Raw genomic sequence first — 26,014 nt, forward strand, 5'->3', positions numbered from 1 at the left:
TGCATGTAGTGTCGGTCACGTTTATGTTTGACTAAATAAATGCTATTTGAAAACAACAGTGTACACCATTTTTTCTGCATAAGTTAACTTGTTTAATCTGCTACAAAGCCATTTTACAATTGCTATTAACAACATGATAGTAACCATAATATATGACAAAATAAAACGCAAGTCGTATCAAATGTAGAGTCAGTCACATATGGAATTGTCCTCTACATTTTCCATATTTCCACATTTCCATTATCTTCAACAATAATTAATTTTTCTTCCACCATGTTTCATCTAGGGTTTAAGCCGAGAAACAAATTGTTACAACATTTTGTGGAAAATTGTAACTGAGCAAGAACTAGTACATATTAAAAATATTTACTAGTTCCCGAGTAGAGAGAGACTAGAGTCCCGTTTTTACCCTTTGGGTAGGGTTCCGTAACCAAAGGGTAAAAACGGGACTCTATTACTAAGACTTCGATGTCTGTCTGTCTGTCCGTCTGTCTTTCTGTCCGTCTGTTTGTCTCCACGCTGTTACTCAAGAACGGTAATAACTAGAGAGATGAAATTTTCACAGATTATGTATTTCTGTTGCCGCTATAACAACAAATACAAAAAACAAAATTCTCCTCCCATACAAGAAACATGATTTTTGACATATTTTTGCTCTATGACGATACGGAACCCTTCGTGCACAAGCTCGACTCGCACTTGGCCGATGTTTTCCTTGTAAAATGAGTTACAAAGTCAAGTCGAAGTCGGTTAGTTTGAACTAAAATGTTTCAAGCACCAATATCAGAGTTAACCTCGTTTCTATATATAAGAAAGTGAAATTTCATTTGACCCAGAATTGTAACTACGATAAACTTCATTTGCATTTGGAAAACTCGTCTTTTTAATTTTAATTTTTCATTATTTATATTAATAAAGTTTTGTTTAAAAAATTATAATGCATTAAAGGTAATTAAAACCTTAATTTTAATTATTTCCCTAACACTGTCAGATTTCGTTAAATTGCATTTAATTTACCTTTTGTCTTATTTTCGACATTATAAAACTTGAGGATAAAATCAAAAATGATAGTCTAGAGCTCGACAAGGCTTTAAATGAACGTGACAAAAAAGGAGCTAAAGCTGCCATGATACAAAAACGCCATTTTTTGACAGTTCTCCTTTATCAGCAGCGCCCCGTCCTTGTTTATTTAAAGCCTTGTAGCACTTTAACACAATGATAGAACACAAAAAAAAACACGTAGGGTGAACATGACTAGTGATTGGACAGTACTAGTCAATGGACAGAGCACAAAAACATAGGAGTGGGTTGCACCAAAGGCGTGGTTATAGCTGTTACAGTTATGGTTATAGTTAGGGCTAGTTAGCCCTAAGTTAAGTTTTAACTTTAACCTTAACTTTGACCACAGAATTTGACAGATGTCTGTTGCGTTTATTTTTTTTATTAAAGCTACAGTTAATGGGATTGAGAGTAAAAAAATTGAATTATCCGTAAAAATCGACAGGAAGAATCGAATCTAGGCTAAAAGCTATAAGAATAAAAAGTACTTTGTAAGAATTGTAATACTTTTCTACAAGAAAGAAGATTAAACGAAAAGAAAATAATTTAATGAATCAAAATAATATTATTAATAAGTACGATACAGCCTTTAAAACCCTGTAGGTGAATGAACAGGGTTTAGAATTGGAAATGACATGAAATCTAAGATGAAATTTCACATTAACTTATTGAAATTGAAAGTTCAATAACCAGAGAATAACATTCTACCTTATATATATTTTATTCATTTTTCTCCAATAAGTGTACTTACTTAATAATTAATAATATTCTATGAAAAATATTTGTAACTAAGGGCGCATTTTCATTAGTCGTTAACTCGTACGGTATACAGCATACGGGGAGTCTATGACAACGAATGGCGCATGTCTATTGGTCGTGGACCAGTGAAAATGCACCATTAAGTAGATTTCTTCGGAAATCGTTATCAAAAATAATCCTACAAAAAAAAAACAATATACTTACGGTTATTGAGAAACCTCCGCCTTTTTGAAAGTCGGTTAAAAAGAACATACATACGGTCGAATTGAGAAACTTCCTTTTTTTGAAGTCGGTTAAATTTGGTTAAAAATAACAAAAGATTTCGTTAGTTAATTCTTGCATAGCAACAATACTTTCATACAGTTTGTAACTGTACCGGCTGTTCTGTAAAATTCAAATTAAAAAATACCGGTATTGTTTCAAATTCGGAACAACGGTTCGTAATTCGAATATCCGAGTACCTACGTGCGGAACTCTGCGTGATTGACGTCGCGTGACATCGATTAGTATAATATCTGGATTATTGAGCTATTGTATATGTAATAGTGAGCTATATGCCAACGGCATAAGGACCTTTCTGAGATTCTGAGCTAAAAAGTTCTAAATAGACGAGCGAAAAAAATTGGATTATTTGTCATTTCTTATGACTGGATTCTAAAAAGTTTTATGATTTTAATAGTGAAACAATTAAGTAATTAATGTTAAAATATGGACGAAACAATATACATAAATTAGTGCTATTCTTAACATACTTAAAAATCAATGAAAATTAAAATTACTTACTGAGATCATGAATACACGTGTATATTATCTACAATTTTTATGACTTAATTTTTAATGGACCTTATAAATTGAACAATTTGTCTTTTCTGATCTTCCATCTATCAAAATAAACCTTAAGATTCTAAGAGATAAGATAAAATAAAACTAAGAGATAAGATAAAATAAAACTTAAGAACTCATTTAAAACTCTTCTTCGCAAAAACCCTGAACTTTTTTCAAACCTACAATCTACACCATTTTTACTGCTGTATAATATATCACAAATCGCATTTTTATAGATTAAATCGATAGGTAATAGACAATCAATAATTGTTATCTGCGAGTTCGTTGGAGTCCGACAACCCCCAAACCGAGTTCAACGCCTCCGTCCGGCCCGCGCACACACCCAGCTGAGATATACAGGCTTTATATTATCCTCCTTACTTAAGAAAAAGGTGTGTTAAACGTTTAGGCTATACAATGTCTTGTCCTCGTTCGTCAAGCAGTTTTTCCATTATTATGTTGTCAGACAAGGAAATATTATGGTTGAAAAAAATGGCGTTAATATATCTTTGCGTTAATATTTTTATTAGTAAAATGTTTGTGTTATAGATAACACACAGTGCCTATTTCCCGCATAGAACATAACAACGTTAAATCATGTTTCGCGTTTTACTTATATCTATACTTTTTTTAAATATTATAAAGCTGAAGACTTTGTTTGAACGCGCTTATCTCAGGAGGTACTGATCCGGTTTGAAAAATTATTTCAGTGTTAGATAGATCATTTATCGAGGAAGGCTATAGGCTATATTTTATCACGCTAAGACTAATAGGACCGAAGGAACAGAGGAAAATGTGGAAAAAACAGGAAAAAATATTTGAAAGTGCTTATCTTACGAACTACTGGAGCAATTTTTTGGCACAGGTATATAGAGAAGACCACGTAAAGGGACATAGACTATTCTATGTGGAAGAATGTACGGTGCCTATGAAATTAATAATTTACGCAGACAAAGCCGCGCGGAACATCTATTAAATAATAATTATGTACTTTTTAAACATAATATTATTATCAAATTAGTTTCTACCAATAGTTTGTGATCATCAGAAATAAATATATGTGTATATGTACTTACAAATATACATACTCGGTTTCTTCTTTACAGCACGAATTAACAATAGGGCAATTCCATATGTGACTGACTCTACATTTGATACGACTTGCGTTTTATTTTGTCACATATTATGGTTACTATCATGTTGTTAGTATCAATTTTAAGATGGCAAGCAGCATTTTGTAGCAGATAAAACAAGTTAACTTATGTAGAAAAAATAGTAAACACTGTTGTTTTCAAATAGCATTTATTTAGTCAAACATAATCAGTAATAAGTTAATTCATAAAAATGCTTTTTTTGAACTTAAACGTCACAAAAACGAAATCACTAATAATTAGTCAAAAAATAACTCAACACGAAATCTTCTCAAAAACTATTAACATAATAACCCAAGAGGCAGCGATAGGCAGACTTTCGTCATTTTTTTAAGCTAAAAAACTTCCATTATATGAGCCCTATAGAGTAAGAACGACCAGACACTATGGAGTTTCGGTCGCTATTATTTTAGAAGGTTTCCAGTTCTGCAGGTCTATCTTACGTTCAATAAAGTTTAAAAATCAATAATTTTATCTTATTTTCTTGCGATATCTGTAATAATCTCATATCTTACTGCCAGATTTTTGTGACAATTGCTTCCCATTTCCAGACATCGCAAAATTTTGGATTTTATTTGACTTTGAGGTGGTCTGGCAGGATCTTAAAATAATAATTTAGTTTTCTGCTTCTCTCTCTGCTTTCTATAGCTGTTTTCGCCATCTATCAGCAAAAACAACAAACCAAACGCTACTTTTGGGCGTGGTCGACTCTAGAATGTGACTGACACTACACAAATATATTTTAGAGTTTAGGTGTTATAAAAAAAAAGATGGCAAATTTTTAATGCCGGTATCATTTGAGTAACGCCGTCACGTAGGAAAGTTTCTAATTTTGTTAATACTGTAGTTATAGACAAAAGTAATGATTTTTATGTGACCGACACTACAACTCGACACTGTGATCTTACAAGCCTATTATATCTTTATAAAAATGAATTTTCTCGAATCTCAAAAGCTATATCGGTATTTAATTGTTTGAACAATCAGTGTGTAACAAAATATGACAAGAATTTAAAATACATAACGTGAAAACTAAGTCAGAACTTCATCACACAAAACCACACTCAGCCGAGCTCACGACATCATCTCATAAATGGCAGCTTTGCTAAAAAAGTAATGCTTAGAAATTGTTGCTTCTATAAAATCTTAATAGTGCCATAATGTTGTGACTATAATTAAGTATTTTTAATACCAAAATCAGGTATTTATTTTCTTAGTTTATGGTAGACTTTTACATGGAACTGCCCATATTATGAATGTAATGTACTTAATTCCTGATATCTTTATATTATACAAAATACTAGTTCATTCGCTAGAAAAATATGTAGAAAGTATAGTCAAATGAATACACTACTAGTTTCATTACTTTTAAATACATATATAATAATATTGTTGTTCGCAACTTTTATGCTCATGAGTAATGACAATATCCCACATTACAGATTGTATTTCCTTCTCGTTGTCTACTTTTGTCTGTACGTTAATTCCATCAAAATCGGTGCAGCAGGTTTAATAATATTGCATTAGCTGGTGTACCACATCAGCACTGTCATGGCAATAACGATGAACATAGCATATTATACTATATTTCAATCTAATTTTATAAAAATCAGCTCAGTATCGGCCGCTATCAACCCATTATATATACCTGCAATTACGCCATAAAATATGCAATGACAAATATCTAGTAATATTATGAATGCGAAAGTGTGTCTGGCTGTCTATCTGTTACCTCTTCAGGCACATACTACTGAACCGCGATAAATGTATTTTGGCGCTACGGAGTCGGGGACGTCTTCATCAAAATCAGTTTGGTACTTAGGCTCTATACAACCAATTTAAATACCACCTATGTGACATAAGTACAATGGTATTTTATGATTTTTTAGGGTTTGGTACCCAAAGGGTAATAACGGGACCCTATTACTAAGACCTCGTTGTTTGTCCGTCTGTCGGTCTGTCTCCAGGCTGTATCTCAAGAACCGCTATAGCTAAACTTCTGAAATTTTCACAGATTGTGTATATCTGTTGACGCTATAACAGAAAATACTGAAAACAAAATAAAAGTAATATTTCCTATACAACAAACGTGATTTTTTGGCCTTTTTTACTCGGTAACAATAATGGCAACAGGTAGGCATTTTAAATTTTCACAAAGGCCTTAATTTTATGTGTACGTTAATAATTTATAATAATATTTAAATAAAATAAAAATTTAAGGGGGGCTCCCATCCAAAAACACAATTTTAGCCTATTTTGCTCTGTATTGGTACGGAACCCTACGTGCGCGAGTCCGACTCGCACTTGGGCGATTATTTTTGTTTTCATTTAGATCAAAATGTATTGAGACATTAGGATTTTCCAGTGGTTTCGGCGTTAGGAGGAAACAGACAGATACACTTCCACATTTATATAACATTATTTTTATTTATTTATTTATTCACACTTTATGCAATTTACAAAGGCGAGCTTAAGGTGACGCCGCGTTAAAGTGAAAAAATCGTTTTGGATATGTTTTAGATTGCTTGTTTTCTATGAGAGGCCGGCCGGGCCTCTCATAGAAAACAAGAAATGGAACAGCAAGAAATGGAAAAGGCGTACGTAAGTGACAAAATGTCACTTACGTACGCCTTTTTTTCGCGTTGTCGGAAAAAAGTTTTTGTCGCGTCATTTAAAAACCATAAATATACTTCATATAAGCTATTAATCAAATTAAAGTGTATGCTTGAACCAATCTATGCACAAATTTTGGAAGCTTAAATCACTTTCCTCTGTTGGCAAAATTTGGAATCCCATTTTTTGCAGAGGTCTTTTTGATTGATTATTCTGTGTTATAAAAGTTGACCAATCGTGTTATGCTATGGGTAATCAAAAGACAAATACATGATGAATACTGACAATGAACTTTAATTTCTTAGCTTTAGTCATTGCTGAGAAAAATCGATATCGCTACAGCTAAATTATCAAGGCGTTGCCTATTAGCCTTGTGGAATTCTCTACCAACCAACCTTAGGGTGATACTGAGAATGTATAATACAGGCGCATTCATGATAATGAGACACAAAGGATCAACGATAATATAAATGGATTAAAAATATAGGAAAATATTAGTACTTATGGATTCGTGCCGGGTTTTTTTATGAGTGTACCCCACTTTATTTCCGCCACCCCATGTACTAAGTCTGCCGCACAGCTAGGATGCTGCCGCCAGCCTAGGACGTTGCCTCTAGGCCGCAGCCTTTACGGCCTATTTTTAAATCCAGGGCTGTATGGAAACAGGGTTTGCTGCGTGCGAGGGATCGATAGCCGCTCAGGGAAGCCGCACAAGTCGCGCCCCACTATGAAATGCTTTATTCCCTTTTACGCTCCACATTTTTTATTCTATTATATTTATTATTTCTATTGTTCTTTTGTTCTGGTCTAGTAATGTCAGCTTACTGAAGTTCTTGATTAGAGTTAATTTTTTCAAAAGTTTTAGATTAGTTTACGTTTTCACGTAAGCTAATCAAAATTAAAAAAGAGTTGAATTAGTCAAACTTCTGACAAAAATACACAGAAAATGAATATAATATAAGTGGTCTTACTGTTTACTTGTTCAACAAGATGTTTAGTTTTATATATTATTTTTAATAAGTACAAAAAATCTGTTTAAATGGTTATGACGGGTTTAAACAGTATGAAGTATATTATTAATTATTTAGTAGTATATAATTGTCGATGGTATATACGTGGTCAGTCGAAACTAGAAACCAACTTTGGGGTTGTTTGAGGCATATTGTAAACTTTACGATGTATGAACATTTTGTTTGTCCAATACGTATCAATATGTCGAATTTGTTGAAGTTAGGGAATGGAAGAGTTAGGCTGTGTAGATTAAGAGGCTTGGCTCTACATGAGATCTGATATCTTTTTCACGGGGCAAACGCAAACCTTATGTGGTCGTCTTGGCAACATTTTACATGAAATGTTTTTGGTGGGATAGTATTTGCTTTGCATTGATTCCTAGATAGCTCTGGGAAATTAACCCTAACCTATCCTTTCAAACATTTGCAATTTTCACATTCTTTCTTCATTGTATTAAACGAATAAGCATATAAAAGTATTGTATTACAGCCTAATTACAGTACTATCAACATAATATTATAGCTCGGGTGACAGGGTCATTCGAAGTTCAAACATAGTTCATAGTTCGACGGACGCGCCGTTTCGAATCTGAATTTCGAATTTTAACTTCCGAATTTATTCCATTATTTTTCCATTCGCGAATGACGTCATTTTTTGAAAAGCGCCGATTGGCTGATGAGATAGATATCGTTCAATAGTCGATTGAATGGGAAAACGCTTTTGAAATAGCCTGCAGAACGGAGAATCTTATTTTGAAATCTTTTTCGAAACGACGGGTTGTAAAATTATATTTTAATGACAAACATAAAAGCAATGTATAGGAAAAGTTCAAAAGTAGATTAAGAAAATTATTTAAGGAAATAGTAGGTATAAAAAGTTAGTGCAGTATATAACTCAAGACTGAAAAGCGCTGTAGTTAATTTTGCTTGGTAGAATTTTTTAAAATTATCCCCAAACCACCAAAAAGGAGTAGTCCATTTTATGTCATATAATTAATTTAAAATAATATCATATTAAGCGTATTGAAAGTTATTAAAACATAATTTAGTAAATTACGATTAATGTCATAGCTGATATGGCACAGAGTCACATATTGTATGCCTATGACCCTGGAGTAGGCAGGTTAAAAGTGAACTTGAGTCATTACCGTCATTAATGATGAGCACGTGTTCTCAAATCAATAGGTCGTTAGCTCGAGAGAGAGATAGAAAGAAAGTAAAAGAGAAAGACAGAGACGTGACGTCACCGCAAGGTCGCCGCCACTCGCCCACGAAAATGTTCGGAAAATCCCTCATCGAACTTTTCCCGAATTGTTGGGACCATGACACGAAAAGAGTTTTTCCGAATATCCTACTTGTATTTCCTGCATCAATATGTGAATTCTCGAAAATATATTCTTTTTAATCGATAGTTAGTCTTTGTTTCGTAGAAACTAAAAGTAGAGTTTTGCGTTGGTGGCAAAACTAGAATTTCTGGATAATATGTTTTTGAACGTTTATATTAAAGGAAGGCTGCATTTAGAAATTATGTTTACAAATCTCGTCTTATTAATAGCGTAGAGTATAATTTCATTCGGAAACCCACCGAGTAAAAATGAAAATTGCCCGCCACAACCGGTTGACAGCACGTTTTCCGGGGTCAATGACCTGTTAACATAGGAGCAGTATTCATCAATTGTACCATCACAACGACACGAAATCACGTAGAAGCTGAAAATTTGTGTAAAATCGAGCGCGGAATTGCCAAAAATGCAGGCGGCCGGCGGGCGGCGATTCCACAGGCGAGCTAGAGTTCAACAGCATTTCACCGAAATCTACTTTGTTTGGGTCCCGAGGTCGGCGACCCGGCGCGCGCGTGTGAGCGTGCGCGCCGTCCGCACGCACACACACAGCCGCGCCGTCATCGCCGCCCGACGTTTTATCTCTTAATTACTGGACCCCGTAAATATTTTCCCACTCGGGCCACACTTTCCGGACGTTCGCAGGTGTCCCCGCGAGGGGGTGCAGTCGTAGAGCCTTAGTCGCCAAAATCGGGGAAGTTTTCTGCGAACGCCCCGGCCTCGGGGCGATTGAACTATCGCTAGCCGAGTTGATTATTCGGTCCGACGAAAAAATATATAATTTTTCGTGAGCTCGGCCCGAAGATTCGTCAATGCGTCAGTCAGTTTCGAGCCGCCCCGGCGACCGCGTCTCCGCCGTCAGTCGCAGCCGCGAAGCCGACTCGTGCACAACCTATAGTACAAAAAAGCGTACAAATTTTTTCAGTGAGGTGAACGCGTCCCGTTCTACGCGAGTAGTGATAGTGCAGTGCCAGTGATATGGATGAACCCCGGCCGGTGATAAGCCCGCAGACGTTAGCGAGATTTTAGATAATCGAATTCTATTATTCGATTTGCTAAAATCCAGCTGCGCCGCTCGGCCGCTCTGAGACGGTTAAATCTTCTCTCTGCTTCGGTTTTCTTTTTACAGATTGTCTTGTGTTATCGAATAGCTAACGGGAGCGAGTGAACGGAACCGCAGTAAACTCAAAAGTGCCTTAATATAATGATCGTTTAAAAGGAGAGATTATAAACGGGAACCACGGCGACAAAATGCCAAAAAACTTGCTGCTTTTCAAAAAGTTAATACCCGAAATAAACTTCGCGAAAAGAAATGTTACTTCGCCGCTCGGTCGAAATATATTTATCAGTTAAATCGGTGGTGCTTAAGTATCAACAAAGTTGAAAATATAGACAGTGCCATAGTCTTTTCCAAGAAAATTCTTATGGTGACACCGGATTGCCTTACCGACATAGTCTGGAAAACTGAACATCAGTGATACTAGTGTAAGCCGCGATGCGAATTCGATTCGCGCGCCTTCAGAATTGGTCGCAAATCACTTAAATTTAAAAAGAGAAGCCAGAAGGAACTATGAATAACAACCAATTCCAAGAATTATTCGGATCTCAATGGCCCCCCGACCAGCACGGGGGCCACTCGTCGGCCTCGACGATGCTACATCAGGGCCAGCTGCCGCAGGGGATGCAGCTGAAGAGGGAGCACCCGGAGGTGCCGGGGCCCATGCACCAGATGGGCCTGGACGCCTCGGGCTCCGTGGCCGACAGCACCTCCCCGCCGCCCGGCAGCAGCGACGCCATGTTCGGATCCTCCATCTCCGGGATGTTCATGGACAAGAAAGCCGCCAACTCTATACGAGGTAACGTCTTGTTCTTCTTTTTTTTAATGATTCCTTAGTGAATCGCCAGTGACTATGCCTTATAAGTTCAATTTATAAAAAAATGACGGCTAGAAGTAACGTCATTGTCGAAAATTTATTTTGACAGTCGATTTCGAATATCCATTTTGACAATTCGAACAGTTTTTAATCTGGGTTTTGACAGCTAATAATTTTTTATCTGCTACTCGCTGTGACAGCGTTCGATATTTGAATTTATTGATATAATCTGTGGTCAGAGCCGCTGGGTTGTAAAGTTGATCCAATTAATGGATCCGCGGGTAACTGTGCTGTGCATTCTGCGGTCGGCCGAGCGGGCTGGCTAGCTGTATTCCACCAATTCCGCGTTACGTACAAGTATCGGGAATCTCGCTTACATCTAATAGCCGCAATCAGAGAGATTTAATGATTTAATAAAGATTTTGACATAAACAACATACTATTATTATGTGTCAAAATCTTCGTTATATTCGATTAAAACTGAATTGATTTTTTTTATGAAATAAGGGGGCAAACGAGCAAACGGGTCACCTGATGGAAAACAACTTCCGTCGCCCATGGACACTTGCAGCATCAGAAGAGCCGCAGGTGCGTTGCCGGCCTTTGAAGAGGGAATAGGGTAATAGGGGAGGGTAGGGATGGGAAGGGAAGGGAATAGGGGAGGGTAGGAAAGGGAATAGGGTAGGGGATTGGGCCTCCGGTAAACTCACTCACTCGGCGAAACACAGCGCAAGCGCTGTTTCACGCCGGTTTTCTGTGAGAACGTGGTATTTCTCCGGTCGAGCCGGCCCATTCGTGCCGAAGCATGGCTCTCCCACGTATAAGAAGAATTGTCATAGACATGACGTAACATATAATACGAGTTTTGAAAATTTTGTTGCAGTGTTGTCATAAAAAGAATAATCTACTGAGACCGCACAATATTTTTTTTGTAACTGGTTTAGGAATAATACATTTTATATATCCAAGTAATATTATAATAAACTAAAGTTAAATCATCTCTACTAGTTTCCTGTTAAATGACGTTAAAATAATAGAAATTAAGCATTCCTCACGAGATAAAAGTGAAGTTTGTTTGGTCAGAATAGATTAATAGGTAAATAATAACGATAAATATGTATAATTTATCATCAATACTTCAACTGCTCTTATATTCTTATCAAACTTTTCCTCAAATAATTCCAGACTTAAAAAAAATATTGCTTAGATTTAATTTAATTATGAGATTGACAGTAATAAATACATATTTAAATGGAGCTCAGGTTAATTTTATAATTAAGTTAAAGTGAAATACCTTATTACATCATTGACTGAAAGTTTTTGATGTCCTTTTCTAAAAACAGAATTTTCATTAAATTCTTTTAACAAAGAGTAACGCCAATTTAATGCATTATTTACATTGCTATCAGCTACTAGTTTATCACGTATTTTAATGTGTTATGTCATATGCTTTAAAGATCGTAAAACCAGGTAAAACCTAATTTACAACCTTTTTTCGTTGATTGGTCTATGTATAAAAAAGTTATCTAGAGTGAATTAAAAATCCTGAATTCTTACATTATATCTCTGATCTTAACGTTTATTTCTATATTATATTACTAGCTGTTGCCCGCGACTTCATCCGCGTGGACTTCAGTTTATAGCGCGCGATGTCAACTAAATTGGTGTCAAAAGCTTTTATAAAAAAAAAAAACCCTGGTACCCCTTGAATCAATACAGCTGTGCAGTGTGCACATTATATTTCATTTTTTTAAATTAAACTTTATATATTATGCTAAATTTTAAAGCTTATTTAGCCTCCCAATAACACAACTTTACCCATAAATTATTTATCATTGATAGGTTTAAGGTTACGTCACTGTATATAAAGTACTGACTTATTAAATAACGTAAAAAAGAAATAACAATCGAAAAAAATCGGAAGTCGAATGTATGATGATACCACCTCTTATAGAAAGATGTTGGGCAAGCGTTAGCGCGATGTTAGAGACGTACGGCGCTACCTAGTATGAATTTTTGGAACTAACTTAATTTGAACAAATTTTCGTATTTTCACCCCCTTACAACCCTTTTTTCCAGTAAAAAAGTAGCCTATGTCCTTTCTCAGGCTTTAGACTATCTGTATACAAAATTTCATTAGAATGTTTTGGCGTGAAAGCGAGACAGACAGACAGACAGACAGACATACAGACAGAGATACTTTCGCATTTATAATATTAGTATAGATTGAAGTATTCTTCGTTTTAAAGTTGTTTAATGTTTTGGGTATTTGTTTTGACCTCAATTTGGAACAATTATTCCTATCTTTATCCACTAATGTGTTCCAGATTTTGCATATTTTGTCATTAGCATTAATTGCTTTCCGATCTGGGTTAAAATCCTTGTCAATTTTGTAATGAATAACAGAAGCCAAACATTTTTTTATATTTTAATTATTTTTTTATTTTAGAGAGAAATTAAATAAAAATTGTGTATGCAAAATTATTAAGTTCTCGTTAAAATCGTATTGACTAAGATATCAATCGGCTCCTTAGAGGATGTAAAAATCGTTATTTTCGCGTTATAAAAATACTCGCATTAAGCAGCACTTGCGCAATTGCTTTTCAGTAAAATGTAAAAAAATATGCGCATCCAGAAAACTGTCAAAATCAAATTTTCGAATATAGAACGTCAAAACTGTGATTCCTTTGTAAGATGACAGATTGTTCCACAATAACGTTGCATTATGGCATTGCAATAAATGTGATTATGTATTGAATTTGAATATGGAATGCACGTGTTTCGGCTGGGGTGAACGAACTTGACACAGTTCGCTTTGATTCATTGTTGTACTTTGCCTTCAGTCGTTGTGCTATGTTGAACTTTTAAAATGTAAAAAATGTGTATGCAGCGTACGCGACTTTTACCAGATTTTGTTTTTTTTTTAATAAAAAAATTGCATAAAAAATCGCGTTACGATCTAGTTGACATAAAACAGCGCGTCTCGTTATGGTTCATTTAAAAATCTAGTTTTTAAGGTGACCCATGCCAAGGTTAAAAAATGACCCATACATTGCCCATACACGTATGTTTTACCTACAAAACAAAAGCGTTATGGGGAAAGTACATCCTACGTGCCGGTCGTTGACCCGTCACGTGACGTCACGCTGTCACTTTTATTTTAGGGCATGCTCCAAATTAAGTGACGAGTGAAGTGCCTTCAAGTGGCACGGTCGTTTTTTTAACTTACCGAACTGCATAATAGAGTTTTAGTTTCATAAATGCGATTAAATAGATACATATTATATTGATTAGTAATGTTTTAATTTGTTTTTTTTTTTATATATTTTCACATAAACTACTTTTTATAAGTTACGGCTTTGTTACAAGACGATTAGCGAAGATATTTGATACTTCTAAAAATGTGATAAAAAAATTAATTCGAAATTGTAATAAATTGAAAAAAATCTTGCTTCCCTTTGCCTAACTATAATAATTTGTTGAATTTTTTCTTTGATTTTTATGATTAATATTTAATATAAGTAATAAATTTACTAGATGACACCCGAAACTCCGCCCGTAACCGCGCGGGATTCGGGAACCGTACATTTTCCCGAGACAAAAAGTATCCTATGTCCAGTGGCGTAAATATAGGGCTGGTAAAATGCCACGGGCCCCCGACCCAAATGGGCAAAAAATTTTAAGTACATAATGTTGTTTATTATAAACGTAACGATTTTTACTGATAGAGCCCCATCAATTTGCCACGGGCCCCGGATCTTATAGTTACGCCACTGTCTATGTTCTTTTTCGGGACACTTAAGATTATATTATGATATTATCCATGCCAAATTTCAGCAATATCTATTCAGCAGTTTAGGTGTTAAGAGGTACACAGACACACTTTCGCACTTATAATATTATTAGTAAATTAATAATATCAGTAATTAGTATATTAGTATGATAATATTATAAATGCGAAAGTGAATAATTGAAGGAATTAGTAATAAATATTGAACCGACAATAATTTTATTTATATAGTTTTTTCAATTACAATATATTATTATACATAAAACAATGACATTAAAAATAACTTGGACGTGATATTTTATAAATATTTATGCGAGATTTAGATTTAAGCATGATTAATAATCGGCATGTTGATTTCGATACGTTTCCCAATTCCGTCTCAGAAACGAATAAAACGTTAATTCACGAATCCGAGATTGGGAATTTTTGCACCCTACAACACAACAGTACCTCGTACCGCCCATATTTTCCTTATTCAAAACACTTTTTCACCGTATTTCAAACCGTATTTCACAGCAGATCGCACTCTGACACCCACGTGTTGCCTGAATCTGCCACTCGCCGCGCCACTAGAGATATCCAAGAGGCCTATTGCTTAATAATCACCTGTACAAAACCTGTTGTAAAAAAAATAATAATATTTTACCTTATCAAAGTTTTCGTAGCTCTTTCGTAGCGCGGCGTAGCATACATTTGAAATGGAAAAAACTATGTATTTTGTTTTTTTAGTTTTAAATATTGTGTTATTATCACCAGTTTTTAAAGTTTATATAGAATTTTTTCCCCGATATCGATTTTACAAGAACTTTTTGATTGATTTGTTGGTATTGAAAGGAACAAGAGAACTTAAAAAACACTTATTAATATATTAGATAAGGGCATTTGTAGAACAAATAGTTTTTTGATGTATTTTAAATTTAATACTGCATTTATAAATGCGAAATATTTCTAATTACACTCCACATTTTATCGCTAAACCGTTTTGGATGTGATTTAAATCCTGGGAAAGGACTTAAAACGATAGAATTGCTCTTATCTTTTGTAAACACCGACAAAATGTACTATTACCACTTGATATTTATAATCAAACAAGCTTATTTCTCAGCCTTAGCACCTAATCTGATATCTGAAGAAAAAAACAAAATATCATTGCCCAAGTACCATTTTACTCCATTTGAGAGTTCACGTCACTTAGTTTACACGTGTACTTTTAGCATTAATGTAGTGTTATTGTAGATCATCCGTGATGTTTATGCTGTATTACTGCGATAAATTCACCTAAACCTGTATAAAGGATTTATATAAGTGTAGTATAAGCACTGTAAGTACTACATTAGTCAGATGGCTGATTAAAAGCATTATAGAGGGGTAGATGTGAGCTAATAGATGTTTAGTATTCCACTTGTTATATAATATAGAACTAGCAATTTGAATGGTCACTGGTGAACATTTATAAGGAAAAAAGCTGTTATGTCTACTTGTTATACAGATCACTGCGTTAAATAAACGTTATAATGGTTGACATAGCCGTATTACATTTCCACCATATTTTTTGTTAACCTAATACATCAAAATATTTATTTAATAGTTGTATCATAAAAAAGCTACGTAGTTTTCAGTTTTTTGTTACATGTTACAATTTATTAAGCTACTTTTAGAACTTTTTTCATGCCTTATTTCAAATTGTGTATTGCGCCTCATATTTAACACAAATATTTTAAAATGAATGTAATGTTTTTACCGAGGCGCGTAAATATTTTAGTAGTAAGAATTACTTCGGAAATTAATAATATAGGAGACCGTTTCCCATTGTAATAGGCACTGGGAATGCGGGATAGACGGCCACCGGCGGGCGTTCACCCGTGACGTACGGCCCGTTAGATTAAAATTCAAATTCGGCATCGCCTTGGGCCCGGGGTCGCTGACCTGTGACGTATGTGGGTGTGTTATCAGCTGGCAATTGCCAATTCCATTTTTATTATTTTTTCTAGAATTCCAAATAGTGCAGGTTCCCTAGAATAATTTTTTTATTACTATCAAGCTAATTTTTCGTCAGTAGCTTCATTTTGATAAGACAAACAACAATTTCCTCTGCGAAAATTCAAAAAAAAAATATGATTGAGGAAAAAAACTGTGTTGTTCTCAACGGTTTTCTGTAAGTATTCTGTGTGTTATTTGTCAACTGCCAAATCTATTTTTGGATTTTTCTATAATTCCCAAATATGATTTGGAAAAACACCGTGTTTACACACGTAAATCGTCTCTAAACATCTACGATCCATAGCAGTCTCTGTCGCGTCTCATTTCATGCTAATGTCCTTAAAGATTTTCAATGTTCATCAAATTTTAAAACGTTTGTAGCAATAGCCTTTCACGACAAATGCCCTAATCAATAGTAAAAGTCACTTCAGCATTAATAATAGTATTCAAAATCGTACAAACATTCATGTTTTACAAATATAGATTTGAAAATTGTAAAGGATTTCTTTTTATAAGCATATGAAAACATTATAATGTAGCTCTCCTTTCGCCTATCAGGACCCGTAGTATATGTAGTATGTGCGTTACCTTAGCTGCTCTTCCCGGATCTGTTATTTGTATTATATATTGTTACATCCATATATTAAGGAGTAGGAAAACTTTTCTTCCAATAACAGTCACAGTCATAATATATATATATAAGTATATATAGCTAGGAATCATTTTTAGAAAATGTTGTCCTCCTGTTCCTGTCCTGTTCTTGTTGAAAATCCTATTTTATCGAACACCGAGCACAGCTCGGTCAAACAGCTAGTTTTATTTAACTAACGTTCAACATTTTCTCATTTGCTAACCTTAAAAAGTAAAACACTTTTTGTGTTGCAAAATTTACGTATCTTCATAATATATTCTGTCGTATTCGGTACAGTGGTAAAAATATATCACAGACTAACAAACTTACTGACAAACAAACTCTTAATAAAAACAATAATTCTAGAATTTAGTAATACAGAAAAAGATAACCACAGAACAATGAAATCGAGACAACCAGACTAAATGGACATCACTACATAGTTCCTACGTAATAAGTTGAAAAATGTAGGCGGCAAGCCCCGCCCGAATACCGGACTCACCCTGTGACATCACTACGCGCCGGAGCGGGGTCACCGACCTGTGACGTCATGATCAGCTGACTGCACTCGCTGCATCCCTCTCGCACGCGGTTGTGCTCTGCATTCGAATTTTGAATTAGGAATTGTAGCGCGTTGTGAGGTTATGCAATGGGCTTTGTTTTTTTAAAGTGAAGAGCAAAGCAAAAGCTATAGTTAGGAATTAATACTTAAGTTATTGATAAAGTTTCAATACAGTGTTGCATGAAATCATTCATTTTACATTAAATTGTGAATGAGATATTGTACAAAGTTGCACCTTGTCAGCAGCTGAGTTATTCACAAAATAATGTACAATACTCGTATAAAATTATGAAATTGGTATGTTAACGTGAATTTTTGTTTTAATACAATAACCAGTTTTTTTCTACTGCTTCTATTGCGGTAAGTATATTTCAGTTTTCCTTAGTGACTGTTCTTCAAAAATTATTATAATCGATCTGATTAACTGAGACTTTATAGCAATTGTTTTGCTTCAATTTTCCTAAGTTCTCTATAAGGGTTCCGTGCCAAATAGGTAGGTTCGCTAGGAGGCTTATTACAATTAAAAGTTCAGGGGATTTTTTTATTATTGTGATCTAGCTCACTGATTACTTTGGCATTAAAATTAATAACATAATAACTAATCGCTATTATCTTACAAAGATGTGCAATATCCGGAGCTTGGCCTAAATTTACAGTATTTTATAATAGTATTTATGTGTATTAAGATAAAATAGTTTTTGCTTTAATAATTTTAAGATAATTTAATTCAATTAGTCACGGTCTGTACCTACAGAGGTATAGCCTTCTGTTTCATCTGGTGAATTGTAGATAGTAATTAATATAGTATGTTGTAATTACATTTTAGCCAATAAGTCAGCTAGAGACTAGTGGTGAGTTAGTATACAATATATTATACGTAAATAAAATATTTTCAAATGACATTTTTATATAATATTTGCCAATTACTTTATTACGTTTACACTGAGCATTGTCTACTTTTCTTAGTTGTTAACTGTTCTAGTCTGTATAAATAACAGTAAGGCAGGCTCATGTAGTAATAGATACCTGCTAGCACAAAGTAGTCGACACCTGTGCCTCTATGCGCAATGCAATTAAAAATAAAACATGTATCTTGACGGTTGGCAACACTGCGCTAAGGGATTACAATACCATCTGTCTGGATAACTCGATCTAATTCCGTCTCTATGTAATTACAATAAGGCTCAAAATAGACCGTAGTAGAGTCCACTCACACACGCGAAGGAACAGTCATCGCCCGCGCTCCGACCTTGCGGCTGGGTCGACGAACTCTACCAAAAATGGCGTTTGAATTTTTGAATTCCGAACTGTTAAACGAAATCGTACCGCGATCGTTGGATGACAGATTGCGAGTTTTTTTGTTGGCACTTGGCATTAATTATTTTTATTCATGTCTTGTACTTTTTTGGGGATTCCGTTTATTTTTGGTTGCGTTATTTTACATTGATATACTATAACTGATTTGTATGTATGAATGCTGGAGAGGTTGTTTTGTGTAGTCGAACATTAGTGATGCAAATGTGATTTTGTAACAGTCATTGTTTTATTACAATGGTATGTTGGTACTGAACAAGTAGTTGAGGTTGACAATTTTTGTTTTAAACGACATACTAGTAACCACTGACGACAATTACACTACTTAACTGCCATACTTTATAATAAACTTAAAATCTTCTTCATTATAATATGCGATAATGCGAATAAAATAATGTTCACAAATTATTATGAATTTAATTAAGTTTTATTCAATATATTACAAAATAGGAAAGACTCTACGGTACATTCTTCTGTTATAATCTTTGATTTCTTCGAAGAACCACTTTTTATTAACTTAACAATTATGCCTTTTTGTCCCCAAAAAGAAGTTTATTCATTCCTCTGACAGTCACCAGGCTTTATCTCACTATCCTGGCAAATAGAGCTTGTTTAGCTCCTAACCAAAAATAATAAGTATGTTAGTTTCTCTCTTTCACCAGGCTCTACCTTACCATCCCGCTTTATATTGGGGAGGGAATCTGGAATTCTTCCTACTCCACCTATTTTCTTCTGAATAATTTCGTTGCGGGTCCCAAGATAGCTTTAGCATGTCCCTCGGGCTCCTTGAGATCATATCAAAGGGTTTTCGTGGTTGGATGCCGCCGTCGATCCTGGCGACACAGGAGATACAGTGGTGGGAATGTGTGGTGGGCCAAAGCCCGTTTATTTTATTTATTCTACCTTACCATCATCGCTAACCATCTGTTATTCTCCGATTAGTTTCTTACATGTTTCTTTTTTGTTGCAGCCCAAATCGAGATAATCCCGTGCAAAGTATGCGGCGACAAGTCGTCGGGGGTGCACTACGGCGTGATCACGTGCGAGGGCTGCAAGGGCTTCTTCCGCCGGTCTCAGAGCACAGGTCGGCTTTGTTACTTCTTTGTTACCTTAGTGTTACTACTATATGTTACCTTCGTACTTGTTGCAAGGCCCACTTCCATCAGTTTGGGTAATTGACAATAAAGGACAGTGAGAGTAGACACAAGAAAAGTATTGCCATTTAAGTAATTTCCAAATTGCCCCAAACTCACATTTTTGCCAGAACATGCCATGTCTTTTGACGTCTATAGTTACTGCTAATTATTTGTCAAAAATGATGCCTTAAGTTTCATCATACGAAAATTATAGAGATTCCATTATTAAATACACGATTAATTTAATATAGGCTTTACATAAGTGATTTTTAAGCCGTTTGTGAGCTGAATTCTCACCGTATATTAAAAGATATTATATAATTTCATTGTATCGTAGGCTGTTACAAAGTTGATCTATGGCTCTTGTAACATTTTAGAAGAAGTTCTTAGAGCACAGACCGGCACTTTGCTAGAGAACACTTTTAATGTTAACCTTGTACTTTTTGCCTCCACCTCTAATTCTTTTTGTTTTATAAGAGTAACTCAAATCCCCTATCTTGCATACAAAGAATTGCTTACAGCATTTTTTTCTAGACAGCATAACATGAACAAGAAATAGAAATCAATATAATTTCAATTTACATGAAATAAATAATTCAGAAATCAACATATATAATATAATATTATAATGATCAATATCGTAAAACTGTTCATTCCAAGGATATCAATATAAGACAGCATGGAATGTAATATTCTTAGCATCGTATTAGACAAATAGTTCTGCCAATGATTGTTTTATGAGCAATCCGCTCTTTTGAATACAAAACAGCGCATTATGGACATACAATCTGGATCCAATCGAATTTTATTTCTGCATCGCTATATTACAACTTTAAATGTCGTCTGGAGAAGTTTTACATTAGTATTTCTGTATTGTAATAATACGAATATTCAATATTTATTTCAATCTTATAGAGAGCTAAGATTTCTTCTGACTTTGATTTATCGAAAATAGAGATTTAAATGCAATATTTATCACTGCAATAATGTGACTTGATTTTTTTGATTGATTGGCTAGCTGCAAACTACAATATTAATTGGAAGTACTGTACTATGCCTTGCTAAACTAACCTTCAGTATTCCCATCGAAAATACTTGAAAGTAAAAGCAAAAATTATTACGAATCTGTTGACAAAATCACTGTTAATAATCGGATCAGCAGCTTAAGCCCTGCTGTAGAACAAAAATATGACATCTTAACCACATTATATTTTTAACATTTCTTCTTTTCGTCATAATCGGGTAAAAATATCCAACTCCAAAGTACCAGGAGCGCATGGCCTATAAGAAGGTACAGTCGCAAATAATGTTATTAACACAGCAAACCGTTTCAGTGGTGAACTACCAATGCCCGCGGAACAAGGCGTGTGTGGTGGACCGCGTTAACCGGAACCGCTGCCAGTACTGCCGCCTGCAGAAGTGCCTCAAGCTGGGGATGAGCCGTGATGGTAAGTGTATCTTCATAGTAACACGAGTCGGAACTTGCACATTTTTTCTCTCTATAAAATGAGACAAACGAGCAGACGGGTCACCTGATGGAAAGCAACTACCGTCGCCCATGGACACTCGCAACATTAGAGATCCATTCTGCTACTAGGACACGGCCGTAGTTAGGGGGGGGCATTGTGGGGCAATGCCCTACCCTGAAATCATAATGCCCTACCTTAAAAATGCCAAAACCCAAGAAAATCAATCAATTATGATTTTTTTTTACTTCCGCCCTACCTCAAATTTGACTCTAGCTACAGCCCTGTACTAGGATTGCATTAATTTGGATCTTATCAAACGCAGGTCTTCAGAGCTAGTAAACATAAACACAATTACACAAATTAAAATACTCATAGCATTTCACTAGTTTTTGTAATAAAATAAACAAAAAAAAATCAATGGAAAAATGGGTTATTTTAAACAACATTGAATTTCCTAATTGCTTAAGCACAACTTATTGGGTCATTACTCTTAACTAAACTTAGTAATAAAATTTTAATTATAAGCTTAATCTAAATATATAAAATTAGTTTGTCATTTATAAACCCTTTAAGGTATTTCCGTGTGCGTGTTTTGTGTTAATAACGTGTGGGGAAAATAATTAACTGTAGGAAAACTAATATTTCAAAGTAATATTACGAGTGTTAATGCCTTTATGTGGTAAAGGCATTTATAAATAATCGGCCAAGTGCGAGTCGGACTCGCGTTCGAAGGGTTCCGTACCAATAGCAAAAATAGGTCAAAAATTATGTTTTTTGTATGGGACTTGGGAGCCCCCCTTAAATTCTTATTTCATTTAAATCTAATTATGAATTATTAAAGTATGCATATAATTAAGGTTTTTGTGAAAATTTCAAGTGCCTACCTGTTGTCATCATTGATACCGAGCAAAAAATGTTTGAAAAATACGTTTGATGGGAGCTCCCCTTAAATATTTAAATTATTTTGTTTTTAGTATTTGTTGTTATAGCGGCAACAGAAATACATAATCTGTGAAAATTTCAACTCTCTAGTTATAACCGTTCTTGAGTTACAGCCTGGAGACAGACTCAGAGAGATCAGTAATAGGGTCCCGTTTTTACCCTTTGGGTACGGAACCTTAAAAAAGAAAAATAAAAGCTTTGATGTACCGAAAGTAAAGCTTAAAAGCTTGTCTTCGTGTGGGGTTTGATGTGGGGTTTGAAATGAGAAGCCGCATTTTAACGAATCTAATGCAACGTTTCAAATAAATTTGCGTAGGCTCTAAAAATGTGTTCAGAGCTGCATAAATATTACATTTTTATGGCACGAACTAAAATAAGGGCCTTTGTTGTAAAATTATTGTACTGAAAATTAAAAACTTTTAGTTTAAAAAAAAATTTGAAGGAAAGAACATAATAATTATTAAAATAATTATCAATCTAAAACAATATTACATGGAACACGATATATTAAATGCTGCGTTTAAAATTTAACAAGAGGTCTACGAAATTCACGATTTCGTAGACCCTCTACGAAATTGACTTTATAACATTTTATTTTTATTGCGACCAATTGAAGATGAAAATAAAATTAAAATATGATAAAACGCATTCTGTCTGTCCAACCACATTCATCTTAACTTATAAATATATAATAAAAAGAAAAAAAAAATCTAATTATTACTTTATTGAAAAACCCATTTCTCTAGAGGTATATTTTTATAGCACGTAACCACCTAGCTACGCGGTTATCGCGGGCGCGATTGTAAGAATAACAATGCGTTATCACGAGCTGATAAGAGGCCGTTGACCCCACGGTCGCTTCCTCATACGTAACGCCTCGACTATACAAACCTACGCCCGTGACTTGCCTTTTTAATGTTGATATTATTTTCCTTATAATACGGGAATTTCTTTTTTGTAAAAAGTTTTGGAAAATATATAAATGCTACGCTGAATACTTTTTCTTTGTTAATATAAAATTGTTATTAGTCAATAAAATTAATGATTACTAGGTACATCGATTAAGAAGTTGAAAAAAGAAACATCAAAATTTTGGATGTGGCATATTCAGAAAGTATCACTAGCGCTACTGCAAACATTTTTAAGTTAGATACAAAAATTGTCAAAAGCAAGGGGTTCAAGCGATTTATTAAATAATTGAGTAACTGTTTTAAATTATTATTTTATCTCTTTAGCCATCAATTTTCCTTCATTCATGCTAATTTATAGCATGAAAATGTAGCATGTATCGATGTTAGTGCGTACTGTTGAAGGATTCCGTCAGTTGGATCCTACATTACCCAACCTCGGTTACGTAAGAATATGGAACGAGTAGTGCTGCGCCGTTGTCGATAACTTTTTACGATAACGGCTGTAACGCGTAACATAAAATTTTATATTAAAGTGGTTCTTTTACAGTAAAGGGATGTCAGAACTTTTTTTTAAATGTATATAAGCAAGTCTTACGTTTGAAATCTAAAAGTCGATAAAATTAACATTTTTCTGAATAATTTGCCACATGAAAATAACAAAAATAATAATATTATTTTTGTATGTCGTATATCATTCAACAAACCCAAAATATTCACCACAAACTATTTCCATGTAATGTTTTAGCACCAGAGTGTCACATACAATGTGTTACTTTGTACATGTGTCGTAGATGTTTATCCGTAGGTCCGTTTTAATTACCGATTGCCGTTAGGTCGTGCCATAAAAACTTATAAACTACTTACAACATGCCACCATTATGCGCAATGTGGACGACAAGATCTGAATCAACCGCTCGTTATAATCCTAACGATTGCTCCCTTTAATGCATGTTGAATTTTAGCGAAATCAGTTGCTTTTATATTTTCCATAAATGCAGCCCGAACATACTAAGGACTGATGAGTAGTCATATAAATAGGACAGATGTTTCCTATAACTTTATTGCCCTGAACTTCGTAAACCGGCACAAAAACTATTCTATATTCTAAACTCAACGTTTTTGTTATACCAAGTTTTCGTAAATTCGCTCGCTTGAAGATGTAGGTTACCTACAGATAAACATTTCTTTCGTTATTTTTGCATTTCGTATTTATAGCATCAGTATGGATAGAGCCTGCAAAAATAACAAAAGAAACATAGGAAATAGCAAACACAAAATTCAAAATATATTTTTTTAAAGTACTCTTTTTGCAGTATAAATATAATGCTACAATTCTATTGTAGTATAAATCAACAAGTCGTATATTGAATAGATACATCACTAGTGATAAATTAAGTTCTATCGATAAATTCATTAGGTGAACATCGATTCCCATCGGGCGGCAGGCGCGCATAACGCTTGCGCAATATAATGTAACGTAGTGTTGTAACCGTGTTTGTTTTATCGCCTTATTGTTTTACAAATATTGAATTTATCGATCATCAACAACTTAATGCAACAGCTTTAATTAAATCGATTTTTATTTTTTATTGTGTTTAAAATTGGGCTTAAAATGGTAGTTTACGTGTATTCCCGGAAAAGTAAGAAAGGATAAAGAGAAACTGTAATTCGTTTCAAATTTTGAAAACTTTTTTTAACTAAGTTTTATATTGTTAATACAATATTGAGATCAATCATAATTCAATACAGATCGATCGAGATGTAGGACAGGCAGGATAATAGTCATTATGTTGTCTCGGATCACTAAATGTTATAAACACATAAAGAGAACCATTGCAATATACAAACATTTTTACAGTTTGGGGACCAAAATGTAAAAAAGAGAAAAGTATTTTAGGAACCTTCCTCTGAATTTTAAAAACATTCCATTTACATTTAAAACATGCAGCTTGTTTTATATTCGGCGTTATTACGAGCCTAGTGAGTATTATATAAAAATCAGGTCTAATAATTTAGATCCAGTTATTAGTTAAGTTCAATAAATCATTTAACGAGTTGCATACCGAGACGCCATCGCACAGAGACACGGTCTTACACAACAGCGTAGGGATGTGCAATGACTATATCGATAAAATATATTAAATTAGATAATGTTATGAACAAAAAAGTACAAATTGTTACATGCCTTCGTTCGTCATACATTCCATGAGCATGTGATAGAGGTCCTCGTATCGGTCACAAGCGGTACAGTTTGGTAAACAAAATAGGTCTTTAAGTAAAGAAAAAAACATATCCCTGGATAATGTTCCGTTATATACTTTAGAAGAAATTACATAAATCCAACTCAATGTCATAAAGCCAAATCGCGGGGCATAAGGAGTTAAATGTTGTTCTTATTTCCTAAAAGATACTGTGAAGTACAAAAATCTTAGTATTTCTTTTAAATATAGAATGTGCTCGTGTAGACTTATTTTTCCTTAAAGATGATGTTTTAAGAGGTAATTATTTTTAAATACACTCTTAAGTAGAACAATTATATTGTACAACTCACATAATAAGCTGGTAGAGTGATTTCGGTCACGTGAAAATATTCACCGTGGTCAGGTCAACTTGTGCCAATCTGGCTTATAATTGACACTGGATTAATA

The 26,014-nt window shown here is 34.4% G+C and overlaps 1 protein-coding gene across 13 annotated transcripts in view; it reads left to right on the forward strand.

The window, feature by feature from the left end:
* Positions 1 to 26,014, forward strand: part of LOC121737990 (probable nuclear hormone receptor HR3) — a 93,629-nt gene that overhangs the window by 54,917 nt on the left and 12,698 nt on the right. For 6 of the 13 annotated variants that reach the window (XM_042129813.1, XM_042129797.1, XM_042129822.1 and 3 more), the window contains 2 exons: positions 19,879 to 19,992; positions 21,379 to 21,492. In XM_042129813.1, the coding sequence (XP_041985747.1) occupies positions 19,879 to 19,992; positions 21,379 to 21,492 (228 nt within the window). Of the gene's footprint in view, positions 1 to 3,021; positions 3,036 to 9,414; positions 10,614 to 19,878; positions 19,993 to 21,378; positions 21,493 to 26,014 lie in introns of those variants that run through there. The other 7 variants (XM_042129781.1, XM_042129760.1, XM_042129771.1 and 4 more) reach the window with 7 other exon arrangements.

Source organism: Aricia agestis, chromosome 2 (genome assembly GCF_905147365.1).
Source record: "Aricia agestis chromosome 2, ilAriAges1.1, whole genome shotgun sequence".
Taxonomy (NCBI): Eukaryota; Metazoa; Arthropoda; class Insecta; order Lepidoptera; family Lycaenidae; genus Aricia; species Aricia agestis.